This window comes from Choloepus didactylus, chromosome 14, assembly GCF_015220235.1.
Source record: "Choloepus didactylus isolate mChoDid1 chromosome 14, mChoDid1.pri, whole genome shotgun sequence".
Classification (NCBI taxonomy): Eukaryota; Metazoa; Chordata; class Mammalia; order Pilosa; family Megalonychidae; genus Choloepus; species Choloepus didactylus.
The window spans coordinates 13076556-13096475 of NC_051320.1; the positions used below are offsets into that span (position 1 = coordinate 13076556).

At 40.4% G+C, this 19920-nt stretch overlaps 1 protein-coding gene and 1 non-coding gene across 2 annotated transcripts; both read right to left on the reverse strand.

Moving 5' to 3' along the window:
• Positions 1-4618: 4618 nt before the first annotated feature.
• RPS20 (ribosomal protein S20) lies at positions 4619-6044 on the reverse strand. Its single transcript, XM_037803349.1, has 4 exons — positions 5884-6044; positions 5607-5706; positions 5219-5292; positions 4619-4840 (listed from the first exon to the last, which is right to left on the reverse strand). Exons 1-4 carry the CDS (start codon positions 5884-5886, stop codon positions 4658-4660), a joined length of 360 nt encoding a protein of 119 aa, XP_037659277.1. The 5' UTR covers positions 5887-6044; the 3' UTR covers positions 4619-4657.
• Positions 5364-5429, reverse strand: LOC119509676. Its single transcript, XR_005211744.1, has one exon. It is a non-coding gene; the product is annotated as a small nucleolar RNA U54 (small nucleolar RNA).
• Positions 6045-19920: the final 13876 nt, after the last annotated feature.

Consider the following 19920-nt stretch of genomic DNA (forward strand, 5'->3'; position numbering starts at 1 on the left):
TCCAGACACATAGGGAAAACAGTAGCTTCAAAGAGAAAAGGCAAGATAAACAGACATCTGAGTTAGAGGAATTAGAGGTAATTCCACTTTGCAAGATTCCAATATGCATGAATTTCTGTTACGACAATTTAGGTAAATAACACCAGTCCCCCCAACAACATAGTTCAAGTATCAGTTACCATGGTATAATAATTGTGAATAATTACATAAAGTACAAACTTTGCTGCTAGCTCTTCAGTCCATAAATCACTAAGTAAATAACAGATGACCCTCATGATCAGGGACAGTCACGTCACTGAATGTCTGTGATTCATCACTGCACATCTACTATTCAGTTAATGCACACAAAGCAAAGTGTGTAGTTGTGTTGCTTCCTTGTCTACCAGTGATACACCCACATGACATTGTGCACGACTGGACAGTCAGCAAAGGAAATTGGTAAGCGAAGATGAAAGTGCAGTAAGGACACAAAAGTGACAATGCAGGGAGCAACATTCAAAATTAGCACAACTGGAATTATGGAAGAAATAGGTGACCATGAAAATGTTGACACTGCTGCCATTTGAGAGACTCTAGATATGCAGACAAAGGGACGTAGTGAAGGTGACTTATCAACATCAATGAGGTGGTTGTGACAAGAGGGATGGTGTCTCAGACTAAGTAACCTTGGCACAACATCACATTAAAGAAAATCTCAGAAATATTTCACAACATGGAAAGCACAAGGGATAAAATGTTGGAAGCTGACCCAAATTTAGAAGGAAGTAGGACTGTTGGTTAAGACATAGAAAGCACGCTCACTCCAATCATAAGTTACATGATGGGAAGAAGGCATACATGGTCCAAACCATGACTGATGAGTTTTTTTTAACAAAGAAATAAAACGCTTTTATTCTCAATGTCTCTAATGTTTTAGATGATAGGGTACTAGGGTACTAAATATTAGGGTTTTTTTTTTTTTTTTTAACTCTTTTCATTTCTGTTGGCATTGATAACCAATAGTAACAGTTTTTAATGTTCTGACCAAAAATTTTAACAGTCATGGAACTTTCTTAATTTTCTCCTTTCATCATTAAGATGGTTTTGTATGTTTTCAGCTCTCATGGCCATTTTCTCGATCTCATGCTGTTTTGCTTGTGAGGACTGTCTATACTTAAATGTTTTTTTAGATGCAAGGGAAAACATTACATTAAAAGAGATTTAAGAAACACAGCAATCAACTAGATCCTGAGTCTAACAAACAAGAAGTCAAAAACATTGAAATCTGAATACTACTGGATATTTAATAATATTAAAAAAAAATTTGTTATTTTTAGATGTGACAGTGGTATTTGATTAGGTTGTCAAAGAGTCCTTATCTTTTAGATTTAAACACTGAAAAATTTATGGAGAAAATAATGTATGGAATTTGCTTCAAAATAATCTGAGTCTCGGAGTAGGTGGAGTTATACATGAAAGAAAACTGAGATGATTTGGACATTTGTAAAGCTGAGTGATGATTCTACATGGGTTCATTATACTGTTCTCTCTACCCCTGTTTATGTTTGAAATTTTCCATCATAAAAGAATTGAAAAAAAATAAGATTGCCTAAATGAAAAAAATAAATGAACACAAGGGCCAAAAAAGAAAGACAAGGATATTTCCCAGAATGTGTAATAAAAGAGCCAAAGTGAACTTAAGAAAGAAAAGGTAAGAGACATTAGCAGACATCCAGAAGATCCGACATTCAAATAGCAGGAATCCCAGAAAGAAAAGAGAGACAAAGGGAGGGCAGGGCTAAAAAGAAGGAGATATTTTGTATTCATCAGATGGATTTTATCACACTCCCACTAATGGTCGCAATATAAATGGACATGAACATTTGAGGGATAATTTGGTAGAATCTCTTAAATTGAAAATTCCCATCTTATGACTGAGAATATATTTGTCTATCCCAGAAAAACTTTCATACATGTGCACATTATAGATGCTTAATAAATGTTCTTCAATAACTTCCTATTTCTTTTTATCAGTCCCTGCATATAAATATCTACAATGCAATCAAATTGAGAAATTCTACCTCCAGAAATATGCCCTATAGATATATTTGTACCAGTGAGAAAGACAATATTAAAAGCATATTTATTAAACCAGGAAGTTTGTTAGCAGAAAAACTGGAAATATCTAAAAGTCCATCACAAGGAGTTTGGGTAAATAAATTAAGGTTTCAAAAATGCATTAGATCAGTTACCAGAAATATTTCAGATAATTCACAATAATTTACAGTACCAATGTTTATTGCTCTCACTGTGGTGTTTTAAAGAGATACAGATTTTATAGTTAGAAAGATAAACGGAAGCTAGATTATATATTACTATACAGTTGGAAAAAAAAGCAGTTTACAGAACAAAATGTATGAAAGGATTTAGTTCTCTGGTTCTAAGAGTTTAAGTTGCTGTGAATGTGAAATATGTTGCTCCTCGGATAAAGGAAATAAGGATTAATTTATTTCCTCTCCTCACTTTCAAGATAAAGCATCTTTGGATTCACCAGGATCTCCAGTGTATGTAGCTCAATCTGCTTTGGGCACGGTTTTGATGGAGGATGCAGTGGGGCCACATCCCTTGGGGTTCAAGTACACTTCTCAAAGTGTCCTTTTAAGTAATTTGACCTAACACACCTCCTTGCTGGTCACCACACCCTGTGGGCATCAAGGTCCCCATGTGAGAAACCCATGCCCTTAGGAAGCCAGTGTTGGTTTGGTTGGAAAATGTTTGTTAGGATCCTCATTTTGACATGAGAACTGAAGCTCAGGGACGTTCCTTGATCAAGGCCATGGATCTAAGTTTGGAGATCTGCCTGATTGCAGGGCCAGGGAGCTCTACACCCTCTCGCCTGTTCATTTTACCTCCACAAGGCCTGCACAGGCTCCATCCAGAGATGGCAAATGGAGAGCTGATCCAGCAGTGAACAGCCGTGCTGGTTTTTGTTGTCTTGGTTATTGCTGAGCTCACATTTCTAAAGAAGCAGGAGTCTGTGAATCCAAAGGGAGTGAGGTGAAGGACTGGAAGCCCTCCCATTTTCACCCTTCCTTACCTCCCCAATCCATACAAGCTGGCCTGTAATGCTCAGAATTATTAGGTGTCATTGCCATTATTTAACCCTTAGTTCACTACTGATATTCTAAGGCCCTGCGGGATTTTATTCCCAAGTGGTTCTTTAAAATGCTTGAGGAACTGAAGATAATAGCAGTTACCAAAATTTTAAATGCTGTATTTTAGCTGTACAGCAGCTCCCAAAGTATTGCCTATAGCATAATCTGACTCCACCTAATTGAGTGTGAAAAATACAATCAGTGATCTGTCATTTTGGCATATACTAACACTGACAAGTGTATGAAGGTCATAAAGCTGTTCTTTCAGTATCTTCTGATTTACTGAGGCAGACTTTTATCTAATAATCTATTCTTAGGTCATAAAAGGCTTCACTGTCCCCAAGGAATTAAGATCTTTTCTCAAGTTCTCAGGACATTGCCATTCCAGACTTTGATGTTTCTGACAGGTGCGAGTCTCAATATACATCATTTACATCAAGACAAGCTAGAGGGTAAAAGAATCTGCTTGTAGGTATGTCCACTAGGGTGGGGCAGGATACTAAGCATAGTCTATGCTACTTGCACAGACTTTCAGCACTCCCTACAATGTAAGTGACAGCTTAAAACTGGGATAGACAACAGGTTGGTTAGACAGTAATTCCTTCAAAAGTTCAATGAAACTAGCTTCTACATCAGAGGAATGGGCCACTTCTGGTCTCAACAACTACTTATATTGTGTATACTCTTACTGAAACAGCACCTTTATGGCCCAAACTGAGTCAGCTACCATTTCTTGATGTTAAATCTTTAAGTGCAGTTTTTACTGTTTGCCAAGATACTACATAGTTTGAAAAGTTGATAATCTGGCTTACTGCTTTTGAATTACAGAAGATTAACCTCAAGACAAGTTTCTAATGTTAAAATACTTGGATTTGGTTTCGTTTGGGTTTAGTAATGGCATCATTCATTCCAAATTCAGTTCCATTGAAATTGCTGGTGTTAATTTCAAAACCTGGTGTTTTTTCTTGAGATCAACCTAAGAGACTATAGAATCAAGACTTAAATTGGATGTCAGGCATAGCTGGTAGGGGAGAAGGTAACAGTTCAATGCAGCAATGGTTGAAGCAATTTTCACAATGGAATACCAAATGAAAGTCAGAACACTTTTCTATGAAAAATTCCTGACAGAAAATCTGTTCTACAAGGACACTGGTCATCTGTAAAAACATTCATCTCACAAAATTTTTTTTCAACGTGGGGAGGGAGCAAGCTGGTTTCAGATTCTCCAAGTCCACATCCCTTTACCTGCAATTCTTACATGTTCAAGGACAGGAAACCATTATAGAGGATTATATCATAGATGTTAATACGAAAACTTGAAAACTCTAGTGACTTAAAGAGGAAGGATTCTGAGACTGCTGAGCCTTTTAAATCTCAGCTATGCTACGGAACAAACTTGAGACAAGTTAATCCCTCAAAGCCCGTTTCCAGATCTACAGAATGGGAATCACATCACTGCTTCCAAATGAATAAAGCTCAACAAGTTTTAGCAACTGACAGCCAGTTTATTAAAAATAGTTGACTTAGGCGTCTGCGATGGTGACTTCAACCTCCACACCTGGCTCAATACTGATGGAAGTAATCTGTTTAACAATCTCTGAAGGACTGTGCAAGTCAATGAGTCGCTTGTGGATTCTCATCTGGAAACGATCCCAAGTCTTTGATCCTTCACCACAAGGTGTTTTCCTGGTAGTGATTCTTAGGGTCTGTAAACAAAGAACCAAGAAAAATGATGCATTTATGTTACATGCTATACACTAGCTATCTGTATAAACCAATACCTTGAAATCTCAGGTATTTCATTAAAAAAACTCCCTAGGCATCACTTTTACCTATACAACTTATAACAGTAAGTCTACTTTCAACCCCCACCCCCCCAAGACAACATTCCCTAGGCCTACCACTACAAGAAAACAGCAGATCACCTCTAAGAATTAGGTATTTAAGACCAACCAAATTCTACCAGCATTTTCTACTTGGGTTTTAATTACTAACATCAAGATATAGAATTTCTGGAACTCAAACTGTAAGAATCTGGATTTCTGCAACAAGACTGCTCCTTCCTGCCCCTGTGGTGTAGTTACCTTGGTAGGCATCCGAACAGGTCCCTTCACTTTGAGATTCTTTTCCTTTGCACCTCGGATCAAGTCAGCACACACTACAGGGATATAAAAGTCATCGTCAGTCCGTTCAGCACACTAAAACCAATTAAACCAAAACTTCTATTGAGGCTGGCTCAGAATAGCGTATACAACTATCACCATAGTTCAAAACTTGTATCTTTCCTCATCGCCAACTCCATAGAAATAAAATTATGGTATTACGATAAATGCAACGAAACAAGCAACCTGAATTCGTCTTTTGAGCTACGCAACTTATCGCTGTACCTCTCTGAATCAACCTTGCACAGCAAACCAACAAATGCACGGCTCTTAGCGTGCAAAGGCCTCACCCTGACACCACTGCACTAACCCTTCTCCAGAGACTTCACGTTGCGGCTCGTCAGGGTGATCCTAATGCGGTGAATCGCCACCTCTGGTTCCACAGGCGTCTTTCCGGTGTCTTTAAAAGCCTGTCAATCGCATGGATAATGAAAAAAAAAAACATTAAATGGCCTCCCCGAAACTGCTAGTTCGGAGACTGGCTTCACGAGCCTCCCGGATTCCTTCACGACCGAAACATCCCTAGCGAGAGCCCTTCCCCAACCTACCCCGGCATCCGCCCCCAGAGAACATTTCCCGGGACTCACCATGGCTGCGGCGCGGCTTCCTGACCGACTTGTTCCTCTGCGAGAGCGAACAGCGGTGAGTCAGGAGAAGCAGGGAGCCGAAGCACACCAAACCCACAAGCCACGTTACCCTCAAAAGAAAGACCGGACGCCTGCGCAGCGCTTATATACTAGCACGCACGTTTGCATCCGGGTCCCACACGCCTCTCCCGCGCCTGCCCCGGAACAGGAACTGTCCCGACGGCTCCAAGCGGCGGCCCCGCAGAGTTGGAGGGAAGGGTGTGGCCGCCGACGCCCCCTATCGGCGTGGCGGAGTCAGCGCCTGAAGGGGTAGGGCAAACAGGCGGGTTTGCGCAGCCGCAGGGGCGCGCGCCGCTTGGCCAGCTGGCGGAGGTGATTCGCGAGCGCGCGACTTGGCGTGACAAGGGAGAGACACCTCTTTCTGGTGCTCCCGCTTCCCAGCACCGTAAAATTCAAAAGATCCCTGTGATTTTTGCAGTGCAAATTTGGCTTCCCATACAAACAGAATCACTCATTATCTGAGCAAGTGGGTAACTTTTCTGCATTGAATTCACGTGGGTGAGGGGGAAAACTGGTAACTTGGGCATGTTACTCTTAAGATTAGTCGGGAATATTTTTCATTGCCTGAAATATCCCATCGTGGGATTTCGGCTTCTGGCTTCCCACGCCGGCAGAAGCGTCCACACCTATGCGCCGACAGGTGAGGTTGCACCTGCCAGGCTGCACGGGCAGCGGGTTGTACATCTTGAGGTCCAGCCCGGAGATCTAGGTTGTCTTCCTAATTCTAATGGTATTTCCTCTCTGTTGGGATAAAGTAATATTATTTAGGAGCCTTTAAAATCTCCTTAATATCGATCGTGTGTTCATAATCAAATAGGGACAACGCACAGTGGAAAAACCAGCAGCGGCACAGCTATCCTCGAGAAACAAGGGGTGGTTCAAGAGAACGGAATCGCGATATGGTGTTTGATCCAGAGCAAAAGGAAGAGTAAATAATCCCATATGATTTTACAGGTGAGAACAGCAGAGTTCTAGCTCGAACATAAACACCTCTCGAATGACAAAGCTCTGACACCTCTTTTCTCAGGGCTCCTTCTCTTCTATTCTTTAGGGAGGGGATTCTACTTGAAATTTCCAAAAAGAATAGCACTGGCTTACTTATTTGGGGATAGCGATGCATGGCTAATAATTGGCTTAAGCTCACAGAGAAAATATATTAGATTTTGCTGCCATTTAGCAATTCATTTAAATGTTAATAATGGGATATTTTTCAGTTCAGTTATTTTGAAATGTAATCCATGGGCTGTAAGTACTCTATTAATAGAATTTACAGCAGAAAATGGAAAACCTGCATTCTCATTTTACTAGCTGAAACTGAAATGAGACTATCATAACTTAAGGTTTTAATTTATTGGTATGACTATTTGCAACCAATAGATAAAAATGCATTTGCCTAGTTTCCCACGATGTGATTAACCAATAAGAAACTATGTTAGTACCCATGGTGAATGTGCAAACGTAGAGAAAGCTTAAGGCAACTTTCTGGTTTTACTAATGCCTCGAAGGACAACCAGAAATTCAGTTAAGGAGGGATTGGAAATACACATTTATGATTTTTTTTCAATAAAAAATCTAGAGGAACCATTCTTTGGCCTTCCTTAAGTACTTGAGGAAATGGTAATCATGTTATCTTTCTATGGCCATAGATAAAAAATAAAATATGATCCAGCATGTATGGCAAAAGAAATGACTAATGTGAACGGAAATAAGGAAATGGTTGGTAGAGATAATATTATACAAACTTAATGAAAAGATCACTAACTTTTAAATTTATAAATTTAGTTTCAAATATTTTGTTGTACTTTTCTTGGAAGTTAACAGCTGCTGTGGCTCCCAAATGTGAATTTAGAATGCGGTGTTCTTATTTTTGATCTGTGATGTTCATTGAAGAAAAAGTTTTTGCTTAACAATAAGCAAAAAAGAAGAAAATAAACAATACCACCACTCAGAGATAACCACTCTTTACACCTTCAGGAATGTATATATCTCTTTAAAAACCAAAAAGATTCTTACCCCTGTGTACTGTTTGGTAGTCTGCTTTATTCTCAGAATATTATTTGGACACAATAAATACACTTCTGCAACATCCCTTTTGATGATTCCCTACTCTTGAGTTGTACAGCTCGTTCATTCGTCATTTATTGGACCAGTCCTATAATTTTAGACACTGAGATTTGTTTTCCCATTTTTCATTTTTATAAACAATACTACAGGGTGCATATTTGTAAATCAGGTTTTTCACCCAAAACATTATTGCTATCTTGAGCGGATGATTCTGTCCTGCACATTTTAGGGTGTTTAGCAGTATCCCTAGCTTCTACCCTCTACGTGCCAGTAGCAACCCACCTACTCTGCCCCCAAGTTGTGACAACCAAAAGTATCTCCAGACGTTGCCAAATGTCCCCTGTGGGGGAAAATCACTCCACCCCAAGTGAGAACCACGGTTGTAGGTGAAACTTTTAGCACATCCTTAATACCTTTGCTCATTCTAGATTTTCTTATTCTCTGGTGGCTTAATCAAAGAATAAGCATTTTCTTAAAATATTTTGGAATGTCCAATTGAGTTGGCCTCTGGGAAGGTTGTACCCAAATATGGACTTTCTCCAGCAGTGAAATACAGGTTTTAGTTTAGAAAAAAAAATAGAACTAAATATCTGTTTCTTCTCAAAATTTTAAAATCTCTTTACAACTGTTAAGAAACTTGTGTTTTCAATATCTCTATCCGTTGTCTTTCTCTACTAATTTTTGCGGTTCTTTAAAATGATCTTGTAAGACTTACTGAAAATATTTGTATGAATCTGTGGACAGCCATCTGCTGGTCTTTTGCTGCAATGACAGTATCATCCATCTAATTCCAGAAGGAAATTTGCAGTGGTTAGTGACTACTTAATTCCTGGTACAAAGATATTTATATTTATGAATAAAATAATAAAGGTAAATTGTCAAATGAATGTAGCAGAGTATGTTAAGATAATATTCTATTTATGAATTTTTTTTAACCGAATAGAGTTTTTTTTTTTTTTTTTTAAACAAAACAAAACAAACAAACAAAAAAAACTTTAGTCTGAAATTTAAGAATGTAACCGGAAAGAGTTTAAAACTTTCTCTTCTGGTTACCCATGTTGTATTTGATAGGGGAGTGGAATATGGAGGCAATGTCTTCCAGTTTTTCTAGGATTACATGTAAGTGCTTAGAACAGGTCTCATCATGTAACAGTAGCTGGGATGGTGTGAAGTCGTCTGCCTGGTTTAATGTCAATACTTTTGATTTACACATCAACCCTGGGAGATGAGGACTGTTATTCACATTTTATATCTGAGGAAGCTGAGGCCCAGAGAGGTTGGGTGACTTGCCCACGGTCACAGGGAAAGCCAGGATTTGAGTCCTCACAGTGTAACGTTTGAACTCCTAACCACTGTGCTACACTCTCTTTCAGCATATGCTACACTGAGCCTTGCCATTCATAGTAGCACTGTAGGAGTGGATGTAAAATTCTTTTATGTTGTATACCATGACACAGGAGGGCTTTACACACTTCAGTGTAGTTGAAATCAGAATTATTATTGAGCTACTATTATGTGTCCATTATAAGGTAGAATCCCTATTATTTAAAAAAAAACTTTATTTTGAAATAATTTAAAATGTACAAGACAGTAGCAATTACAGCACAAAATCCATATGGAGAACTCCAACATATGCCCTCTTCCCACATACCCAGATCCATCAACTTTTAACATTTTGGCACTTTTGCTAAATCAATTAATCCTTCCTTCCTTCCTTCCTTTTCTTTCCACCTACCTACCTCCATCTATCTACCCACCCATCCCTCTGGCTATCTATCTGTTTTATGGACATTTGAGAATAAGTTGTATACATCAAGCCCCTTGAACATGTAATATTACCATGTACATTTCCTGAGAACAAAGAAAGAATCCCTATTTTTAAACTCTCATTCTTTAGTTTGAAGTTCCGTATATACCCAAGGTCAGTTAACTCTATTTGCTCATTAAAATTGTTTGAATAAAGTGAGTAGTGGAACAGAAATAGGAGCACAGTAAGATTTTTTCAGTGAGAATAATAAATATGGGACATGCTTTAGGTTAGTGATTTTCAATCATATGTAACTGGAGAGCTCATAGAATTCTCTGTGGGGGTGGGGAGCTTAATATCCCATCCACTAAGCCTCACGATTGCCCCTTGTCCCTTTTTCTTCTCCTCTTCTCCAACACAAAGGCCTAGAGATTCTAAAGTTGATGGAAATACTGTCTGAAAAATCTCCAGTCTATTTCTCTCATATAGCGCCATTCCCTAGCTTTAGCAGATAAAGAACCTGCAGAGGAAATCCCATAGCCACATGTTTGAGATCCTGATATCATGCAGGGGCCCAGGGATGTATTTATCTATCAGTCACTTTGTTCCCGGGCATGTACTTTTCATGTTATGTAGAACTAATACAACTTATTAGGAAATTTTTCTGTCTGTCCTCCAGAGTTGAGAGAATAAATTCCTGTTGTCTTCCTTCATGAAAAGATTGGAATCTGTTGCTTTTCCTACACACTAATTCTGTTAAGTTGCTTGTGGGAGGGTGAGGGGCAGATGCTGAGATGGTCCCAGGGTCATCCCTGCGCTCGACTGTGAGGACCTAGACTTGCTTCTAACCACAAGAGTTCAGCCAAGAGAATGAGATGCCACTTCCATGGAAGGATTAAATAAGACCCTGGCTTCCGTCTTACTGGTAGACTCCCTCCCTAGCCTGTATGTATGGAGGGGCTGCTGTGGCAAGGAAATGAGGGTGGCCATGGCCAATGGCCAACAAGGAATCTGGCCCTCAGTCCAGAGCCCAAAAGGAACAAAAATTCTGCCAACCATCAGGTGACCTCGGAGGTGGACCCTTCCTCGGTTGAGTATTCGGATGAGACCTCGGCACTGGCGATACCGTGATTGTAGCAGAGCACCCTGCCAAACTGAGCCTGGACTCCTGATCCACAGAACTGTGAGGTCCTAAACATGTGTTGTTTTAATCTGCTAAGTTTGTGGAAACTTGTTATGCAGCAATCGATAAACAATACCTTGTGTATACACAACATTTCTATCCTGATGAAACAGATTAAATTGGTCCCCAGGAGTCTCAGGCAATATGCAGTTAGCAGTTAACTGCTTTGCCTGCATTGTTGGGGGGGAGTGCAGAGTTACAGGCTGATTAAGAGATTCCTGTCCTTTGGAGTTCCTTCTTCTTGCCCTTGTGAAACATTGCTTGCCTGCCAATTGCAAGAGGCTATACTTCCTCGTAAAGATGAGGCTCAAAAAGTTTCTGCAGTTTGTTTGTCTCCAACAGTGGTTTTGATTGACACATTATGATCAAGAGTAACCTCATAATCATTTCAGTATCGCCATTAAATTTCTTTTAAAGCCAAATTCATAATTATAATTTGAAAGATTTTAATTTTCCATTCTTCTTGGTCATTTGAATTGCATCTTAAGTTTTGTGATTGCCTCTTTTCTACCTCTTTTATTAAGGCTATTCATGACACCGATGTTTCTGGAATGCCTTCTGTGTCCACACGCTGTCCTGGGTCCTGAGAAAGCAATGGGAGACAAAACACTTATTTCCTGCCCTTATGGGACTTGTATCTCAGTGTGAAGAGACAGATAACTAACTGTGAAACAAACAAGAATTTCAGGCAATGATAAATTCTGCAAAGAAAATAACACAGGAGAAATGGGTGAGCGTGACTGTGGGGCAGAGGCTGGCAGTCAGGGACAGCCTGTGAAGAGGTGCATCAGCAGGGCACCTGTTTGCTAGCTGGAGATCCTTCTGAGGCCTTTTAGGAGATTGGTTATATTGAAAGGATGTGTAGGAGGGCTGGAGAACCAGCCTTAAGAGAACATGCCTCAGGAACAGGAAATCGTGATCTAGGGTAAGCCCCGATGCGGCAGCAGGCTCTTCTGACACAAGCAGCACCCAACAGTGGCTACTGCATCAGCTGCCAAGACCCCTGCCTCTGCCAATCTGGAAACGAGGTATTTGCTGTGGCAGCTACCCCCACTTTCTTCAGAAGGGATGCTGTGTGGCTCCTTGTTTCTTTATGTCAACATGTGAATGGCAAAACCTAGTTCCTGGCACCATGGCTAAGCTGCAAGGAGGCTAGGAAAGTGGGTGTCTGGCATTTTTAATATGTAACCAAATAGAATAACCGTGTCTTCAGGAGGTAACATTTTAGCCAAGGATAGAACCACAAGGATGGCCAACAATGCAATAATCTGAGAGATGAAGTTCCTAGTCCAAAGGTACAGCAAATGAAAGAAGGCCAGTGCAGCTGGAACACCGTGAGGGGGAGGGCAAAAGGAGATGAGGTCATGTGCCAGGGGGTGGGTATTTTTTTTTTTTTTTTGAAAAAAAATTTTTTTTTGAAAAATTTTTTTTCATTTTTATTGAGATTGTTCAGATACCATACAATTATCCAAAGATCCAAAGTGTACAATCACTTGCCCCCAGGTACCCTCATACAGCTGTGCATCCATCACACTTAATTTTTGTTCAATTTTTAGAAACTTTTCATTACTCCAGACAAGAAATAAAGTGAAAGATGAAAAAAGAAAAAAAGAAAAGGAAACTCTAAACCTCCCCTATCCCTAACCAACCCCCCTCAATTGTTGACTCCTAGTATTGATATAGTACGTTTGTTACTGTTTATGAAAAAATGTTGAAATACTACTAACTGTAGTATATAGTTTGTAATAGGTATATAGTTCTTCCCTATATGCCCCTCTATTATTAACTTCTAATTGTATTGTCATACATTTGTTCTGGTTCATGAAGTGATTTCTAGTATTTGTACAGTTGATCATGGACATTGCCCACCATAGGAGTCAGTTTTATACATTTCCATCTTTTGACCTCCAACTTTCCTTCTGGTGACATATATGACTCTGAGCTTCCCCTTTCCACCTCATTCCCACACCATTCGGCGTTGTTAGTTATTCTCACATCTTGCTACCAACACCCCTGTTCATTTCCAAACATTTAAGTTCATCCTAATTGAACATTCTGCTCATACTAAGCAAGAGCATCTACATTTCTTCCACAAGGCAGGAGGGAGAGTCAAAGAAGGTAGAGAGGCAAAAGAAAGAGGAAACAAAAAAAATGACAGCTAGGAAGCAGCAAAAGGAAAAATAACCTTAAATCAAAGTAGAATAAAGAATCAGACAATACCACCAATGTCAAGTGTCTAACATGCCTCCCCTATCCCCTCCTCTTATCTGAATTCACCTTGGTATATCACCTTTGTTACATTAAAGGAAGCATAATACAATGATTCTATTAGTTACAGTCTCTAGTTCATGCTGATTGCATCCCTCCCCCAATGCCTCCCCATTTTTAACACCTTGCAAGGTTGACACTTGCTTGCTCTCCCTCGTAAAAGAACATATTTGTACATTTTATCACAATTGTTGAATACTCTAGATTTCACCAAGTTACACAGTCCCAGTCATTATCTTTCCTCCTTTCTTGTGGTGTTTCACATGCTCCCCATCTTCCTCTCTCAACCGTATTCATAGTTACCTTTGTTCAGTGTACTTACATTGTTGTGCTACCATCTCCCAAAATTGTGTTCCAAACCACACACTCCTGTCTTCTATCACCCTGTAGTGCTCCCTTTAGTATTTCCTGTAGGGCAGGTGTCTTGTTCACAAAGTCTCTCATTGTCTATTTGTCAGAAAATATTTTGAGCTCTCCCTCATATTTGAAGGACAGCTTTGCTGGATACAGGATTCTTGGTTGGTGGTTTTTCTCTTTCAGTATCTTAAATATATCACACCACTTCCTTCTTGCCTCCATGGTTTCTGCTGAGAGATCCACACATAGTCTTATTAAGCTTCCTTTGTATGTAATGGATTGCTTTTCTCTTGCTGCTTTCAGGATTCTCTCTTTGTCTTTGACATTTGATAATCTGATTATTAAGTGTCTTGGCGTAGGCCTATTCATATCTCTTCTGTTTGGAGTACGCTGCGCTTCTTGGATCTGTAATTTTATGTCTTTCATAAGAGATGGGAAATTTTCATTAATTATTTCCTCTATTATTGCTTCTGCCCCCTTTCCCTTCTCTTCTCTTCTGGGACACCAATGATATGTACATTATTGTATTTTGTTTCATCCTTGAGTTCCCGGAGACGTTGCTCATATTTTTTCATTCTTTTCTCCATCTGCTCCTTTGCGTGTAGGCTTTCAGGTGTTTTGTTCTCCAGTTCCTGAGTGTTTTCTTCTGCCTCTTGAGATCTGCTGTTGTATGTTTCCATTGTGTCTTTCATCTCTTGTGTTGTGCCTTTCATTTCCATAGATTCTACTAGTAGGTTTTTTGAACTTTTGATTTCTGCCGTATACATGTCCAGTGCTTCCTTTACAGCCTCTATCTCTTTTGCAATATCTTCTCTAAACTTTTTGAATTGATTTAGCATTAGTTGTTTAAATTCCTGTATCTCAGTTGAAGTGTACGTTTGTTCCTTTGACTGGGCCGTAACTTTGTTTTTCTTAGTGTAGGTTTTAATTTTCTGTTGTCTAGGCATGGTTTCCTTGGTTATTCAAATCAGGTTTTCCCAGACCAGAACAGGCTCAGGTCCCAGAAGGAAGAAATATTCAGTATCTGGTTTCCCTGAGGGTGTGTCTTAGAAAATTGCTCCACCCTTTGATGCCTAAGGTCACTGTGCTTTTCTGCCCAGCAGGTGATGCCTGTTAGCCTATAATTCTTGACTGGTATGAGGAGGTATGGCCGTGTTCCCCCAGGCTCTGGGGTCTGGTTCTGGATGGAAAGGGACCCACCCCTTTCCTCCTAGAGAAGGCAGAGCCCCCAGGTGGAGGTCATTAGCATTTCAATGGTCTCGCTCTCTGCTTGTGGTGTCTCCACCCTTCCCCAAGTCACAGCCCTGGAAACTGAAAATGACTGGGGCTTTCTCCACTGAGCCAAAAAAGAAACAGATAGTCCCCTTCAGGCCCGGTCCAAGGCGGCCCTCCTGCTCTCCCAGGTCAGTCGTCACCCAAAGCCTCTGTCTGTTTTTTGGGGCGGTGTACCTGTAGTGAGCAGTTCACACTCGCTACTTAAAACCCCAGTTGGAGCTCAGCTGAGCTGTATTCGCTTAATGGGAGAGAGCTTCTCTGTGGCACCATGCGGCTCCACAGCTCGGGCTATGGGGGAGGGGGTCTCCCGACCTGGTTCCACAGGTTTTACTTACAGATTTTATGCTGTGTTCTCGGACATTCCTCCCAATTCAGGTTGGTGTATGATGAGTGGATGGTCTCGTTTGTCCCCCCGCAGTTATTCTGGATTATTTACTAGTTGTTTCTGGTTTTTTGTAGTTGTTCCAGGGGAACTACTTAGCTTCCACTCCTCTCTATGCCGCCATCTTGCCTGAGACCCAGGGGGTGGGTATTTTATAAGGATGGGTTAGGAGCTTGAATTTTATTCTAAGTGCAATGGGAAGCTACCTGTATTAGTTTCCTAGGGCCATCATAAAAAAAATTACCATCAACTTGGTGACTTAAAGCAACAGGAATTTATTCTCTCTTGATTCTGGAGTCCAGAAGTCCAAAATGAAGGTGTTGGTGGGCTAGGTTCCTTCTGGAGTCTCTGAGGGAGGATCTGTTCCAGGCCTCTCTCTGAGCTCCTGGTGGCTGCCAGCAGTCCTTGGTGTTGCTTGAAGCTACGTCACTCCAATCTCTGCCTCTGTCTTCACGTGGCCTTTCCCCTGTGTCTCTGAGTCAAACCTCTCTCTCCTTCATCTTATGATGCCAGTCATTGGATTTAGGATCCACCCTCCTCTGGGACAATCGTATTCCAAGATCCCTGATTACCTCTACATAAGGTCACGTGCTGATACCAGATATACGATTGGACATACCTTTATGGGGACCCAATTCGATCCACTATCCAATATACTATAACCAATTCAATCCACTGTACTGGTTTGAAGCTGTTATGTACCCCAGAAAAGCCCATGTTCTTTTAATCCATCCCCATGGCTATATATCTATTGTGGGTGGCACCTTTTGGTTAGGTTATTTCAGTTGAGATGTGACCCTGTCCATTCAAGGTGGGTCTTAATCCTTTACTGGAATCTTTTGAGAGGAGGACAAAAGATGGTAAAAGCCCAGACAGCTGAGGGGGAAATGCCTGGGAGAAATAGCAAGCACCCCTAGGAGCCGAGAGAGAAAGACATTGAAATCAGAACCCAGGAGAGAAGGGCCAGCAGGCTTCACCATGTGCTTTCCCATGTGACAGAGGAACCCCGGCTGCCTTCGGCCTTTCTTCACAGAAGATATATTTCTCTTGATGCCTTAACTGGGACATTTTCATGACCTTAGAACTGTAAATTTGCAACCTAATGAATCCCTATGGAAAAAGCCCACCCATTTGTGGTATATTGCATTCCACCAGCTTTAGCAAACCGCAGCATTGCTAAAGGGTTTTTGGTGGGGAAGGAATGTGATTAGAATGGTTTATAGGAACACAACAGTGAAAACAAGAAGTTAGGAGGCTACTGAATGATTTAGACAAGAGATGACCTTATCTCGGTGCTAGCATGGAGATAAAGGCAATTTAAGATCAGGAATGTGGTTTGGAAGTAGATTCTACATGACTTGTTGATGCACCCATGTAAGTAGTGAGGGAATGGGAGGAATAAAAAATGACTCTTGAGTTTTGAGTCGGATGGGCTGTGCCATTTGCTGAGATGGGGAAGCCTGACGGGGGAAGAGGTTGAGGGTAGAGTTGGAGAGTGTTGGTTGAGATGTGTTTTGGTTCCTGGCTTGTAATGTTGGCTTAGATGTGAGTCTAAGATATAAAAGCTTTGCTCACTGTGGTCATGAGTGCCCAGCTGAGCCACACTGGAGCCAGAGGCAAAGGGAAAAGACAGTAATAGTAATCCTATCTTTGTTTAAAATTGTGATAATTAGTTTATCATGGATTTTTTCCCCTTTAATTTCAATTTTTACAAATATTGCACTACAATATTATTTATCTTGAATTGCAGAAGGATTTTTTTGGGGGGGCACCCCTTTAAGTTTTATGCCCAAGGCAAGTACCTCCCATAGCATCACTCCAGTGCTGGCCCCAGTGGAATCTTTTATAGAAGCGGCCCCTTGAGAGAGACTCTGAAGGCAAGCTCAAGTGCAGGCCCTATCACTTTCTAAGTGTGCCTCCTCGGATGAGTGTTTTTTTTTTTTTTTTATCACCTTGGGCATCAGTAAAGGAAGGTGTAAGAGTAGGTGTTGATCTCAGTGATCTTTCCACCTTTGAGAGGCTATTGCATGGAACCAAATAGAAACAGGGATACCTTTTCATCACCAATCTAGTGCTAGACATGCAAGATGGCTTCTGCCTCCTACTTTCTGCTTCCCAATTCCAGAAGATCTGGATTTAGAATCCATAGGAGACTTGAAATAGCAGAGGACATTCCTCTTAGTCCATTTCAAGTCCTTTGATTGAGCATGACCATCCATCTGATTTGGCTAGGACAGCCTCAGTGCATACCTGCTGCCAACGGTTTTCTTAGCAGTGCCATCCTTCACTCAAGAGTGTCTCATTTTGTGTATTTGCAAAGCCCCCTTGAGGGACTGGAGGAAAATGTGGAAATAGTAAACTTCCCCACCTGGGTAATTACTGATATTCTCACAAGCATTGAGGACTATCAATTTAGAAAGCTGAGCCCTCGATCTTGGGGCTTGCCTTATGAAGTTTGTTCCTGCAAAGGAGAGGCTAAGCCTACTTATAATTGTCCCTGAGTCACCCTCAGAGAACCTCTTTGTTACTCAGATGTGGCCTCTCTCTCTAAGCCAACTCACTGCCATGCCCCCCTATGTGGGATCTGACTCCCAGGGGTGTAAATCTCCTTGGCAATGTGGGACATGACTCCTGGGGATGAGCCTGGACCTGGCAGCATAGGATCAAGAAAACCTTCTTGGACCAAAAGGGGGAAGAGAAATTAAACAAAATAAAGTTTCAGTGGCTGGGAGATTTCAAATGGAATTGAGAGGTCATTGTGGAGGTTATTCTAATGCATTATATAGATATCCATTTTTAGTTTTTAGTATATTGTTATAGTTACAAATACCTGAAACTGATGAACTGCAATCCAGTAGCTTTGATTCTTGAAGACAGTTGTAATACATAGCTTACATGGTGGGCCAGTTTGAATGTATTATGTCCCCCCAAACGCCATTATCTTTGATTTAATCTTGTGTGGGAAGACCTATCAGTGTTAATTAGATTGTAATTCTTTGAGTGTTTCCATGGAGATGCACCCCACCCAAATGTGGGTCATGACTCTGATTGGATAATTTCCATGGACGGCCATTGAAAGCAGACTCTTGCTCCAGAGAAGCTAAGATAGGACAAATGCTCCAAGAGCAACTGAAAGTGACATTTTGAAGAGGAGCTGAAGCTAGAGAGGAACGTCCTGGGAGAAAGCTATTTTGAAACCAGAACTTGGAGCAGACGCCAGCCACGTGCCTTCCCAGCTAACAGAGGTTTTCCGGACACCATTGGCCATCCTCCAGTGAAGGTACCTGGTTGCTGATGTGTTACCTTGGACACTTTATGGCCTTTAAGATTGTAACTGTGTAACCAGATAAACCCCCTTTATAAAAGCCAATCCGTTTCTGGTGTTTTGCATTCGGGCAGCGTTAGCAAACTAGAACACATGATGTGGACGATGTGATTGTGAAAACCTTGTGGCTCCCACTCCCTTTATCCAGTGTATGGACAGATGAGTAGAAAAATGAGGATGGAAAGTAAATGAATTATAGGGAGGGACGGGGGGTATGGGATGTTTTGTGTGCCCTTTTTACTTTAATTTTTATTCTTATTTTTTCTGTATGTGGTAATGAAAATGTTCAAAAATTGATTGTGGTGATGAATGCACAACTATATAATGGCACTGTGAGCAATTGATTGTAGACCATGGATGATTGTCTGGTTTGTGAATATATCTCAATAAAATTGAATTTTTAAAAAAACATTGTCTCATTTTGGATTATATGTTATATGGTCTTACTATTCAAGTCAGAAGACTACCCAGTGATAGTGGTGGGGAAACTTTGAATTGGATATCAATTTAGAGTTTTAAACTCAACTGTATTGAGTTTTAATAAACTAAAATTACCAGAAAGTTATAGAATGTTTCCAAGATTTTATTGATGATGGGAAAAGATAATTTGATGGAATGCAGTTGATACCTGCAACTTTTTTTTTTTTTTAATCATCATTTTATTGAGATATATTCACATACCACGCAGTCATACAAAACAAATTGTACTTTCGATTGTTTACAGTACCATTACATAGTTGTACATTCATCACCTAAATCAATCCCTGACACCTTCATTAGCACACACACAAAAATAACAAGAATAATAATTAGAGTGAAAAAGAGCAATTGAAGTAAAAAAGAACACTAGGTACCTTTGTCTGTTTGTTTGCTTCCCCTACTTTTCTACACATCCATCCATAAACTAGACAAAGTGGAGTTTGGTCCTTATGGCATTCCCAATCCCACTGTCACCCCTCATAAGCTACATTTTTTTTTTTTTTTTTTAATCATCATTTTATTGAGATACATTCACATACCACGCAGTCATACAAAACAAATTGTACTTTCGATTGTTTACAGTACCATTACATAGTTGTACATTCATCACCTAAATCAATCCCTGACACCTTCATTAGCACACACACAAAAATAACAAGAATAATAATTAGAGTGAAAAAGAGCAATTGAAGTAAAAAAGAACACTAGGTACCTTTGTCTGTTTGTTTGCTTCCCCTACTTTTCTACACATCGATCCATAAACTAGACAAAGTGGAGTTTGGTCCTTATGGCATTCCCAATCCCACTGTCACCCCTCATAAGCTACATTTTTATACAACTGTCTTCGAGATTCATGGGTTCTGGGTTGTAGTTTAATAGTTTCAGGTATCCACCAC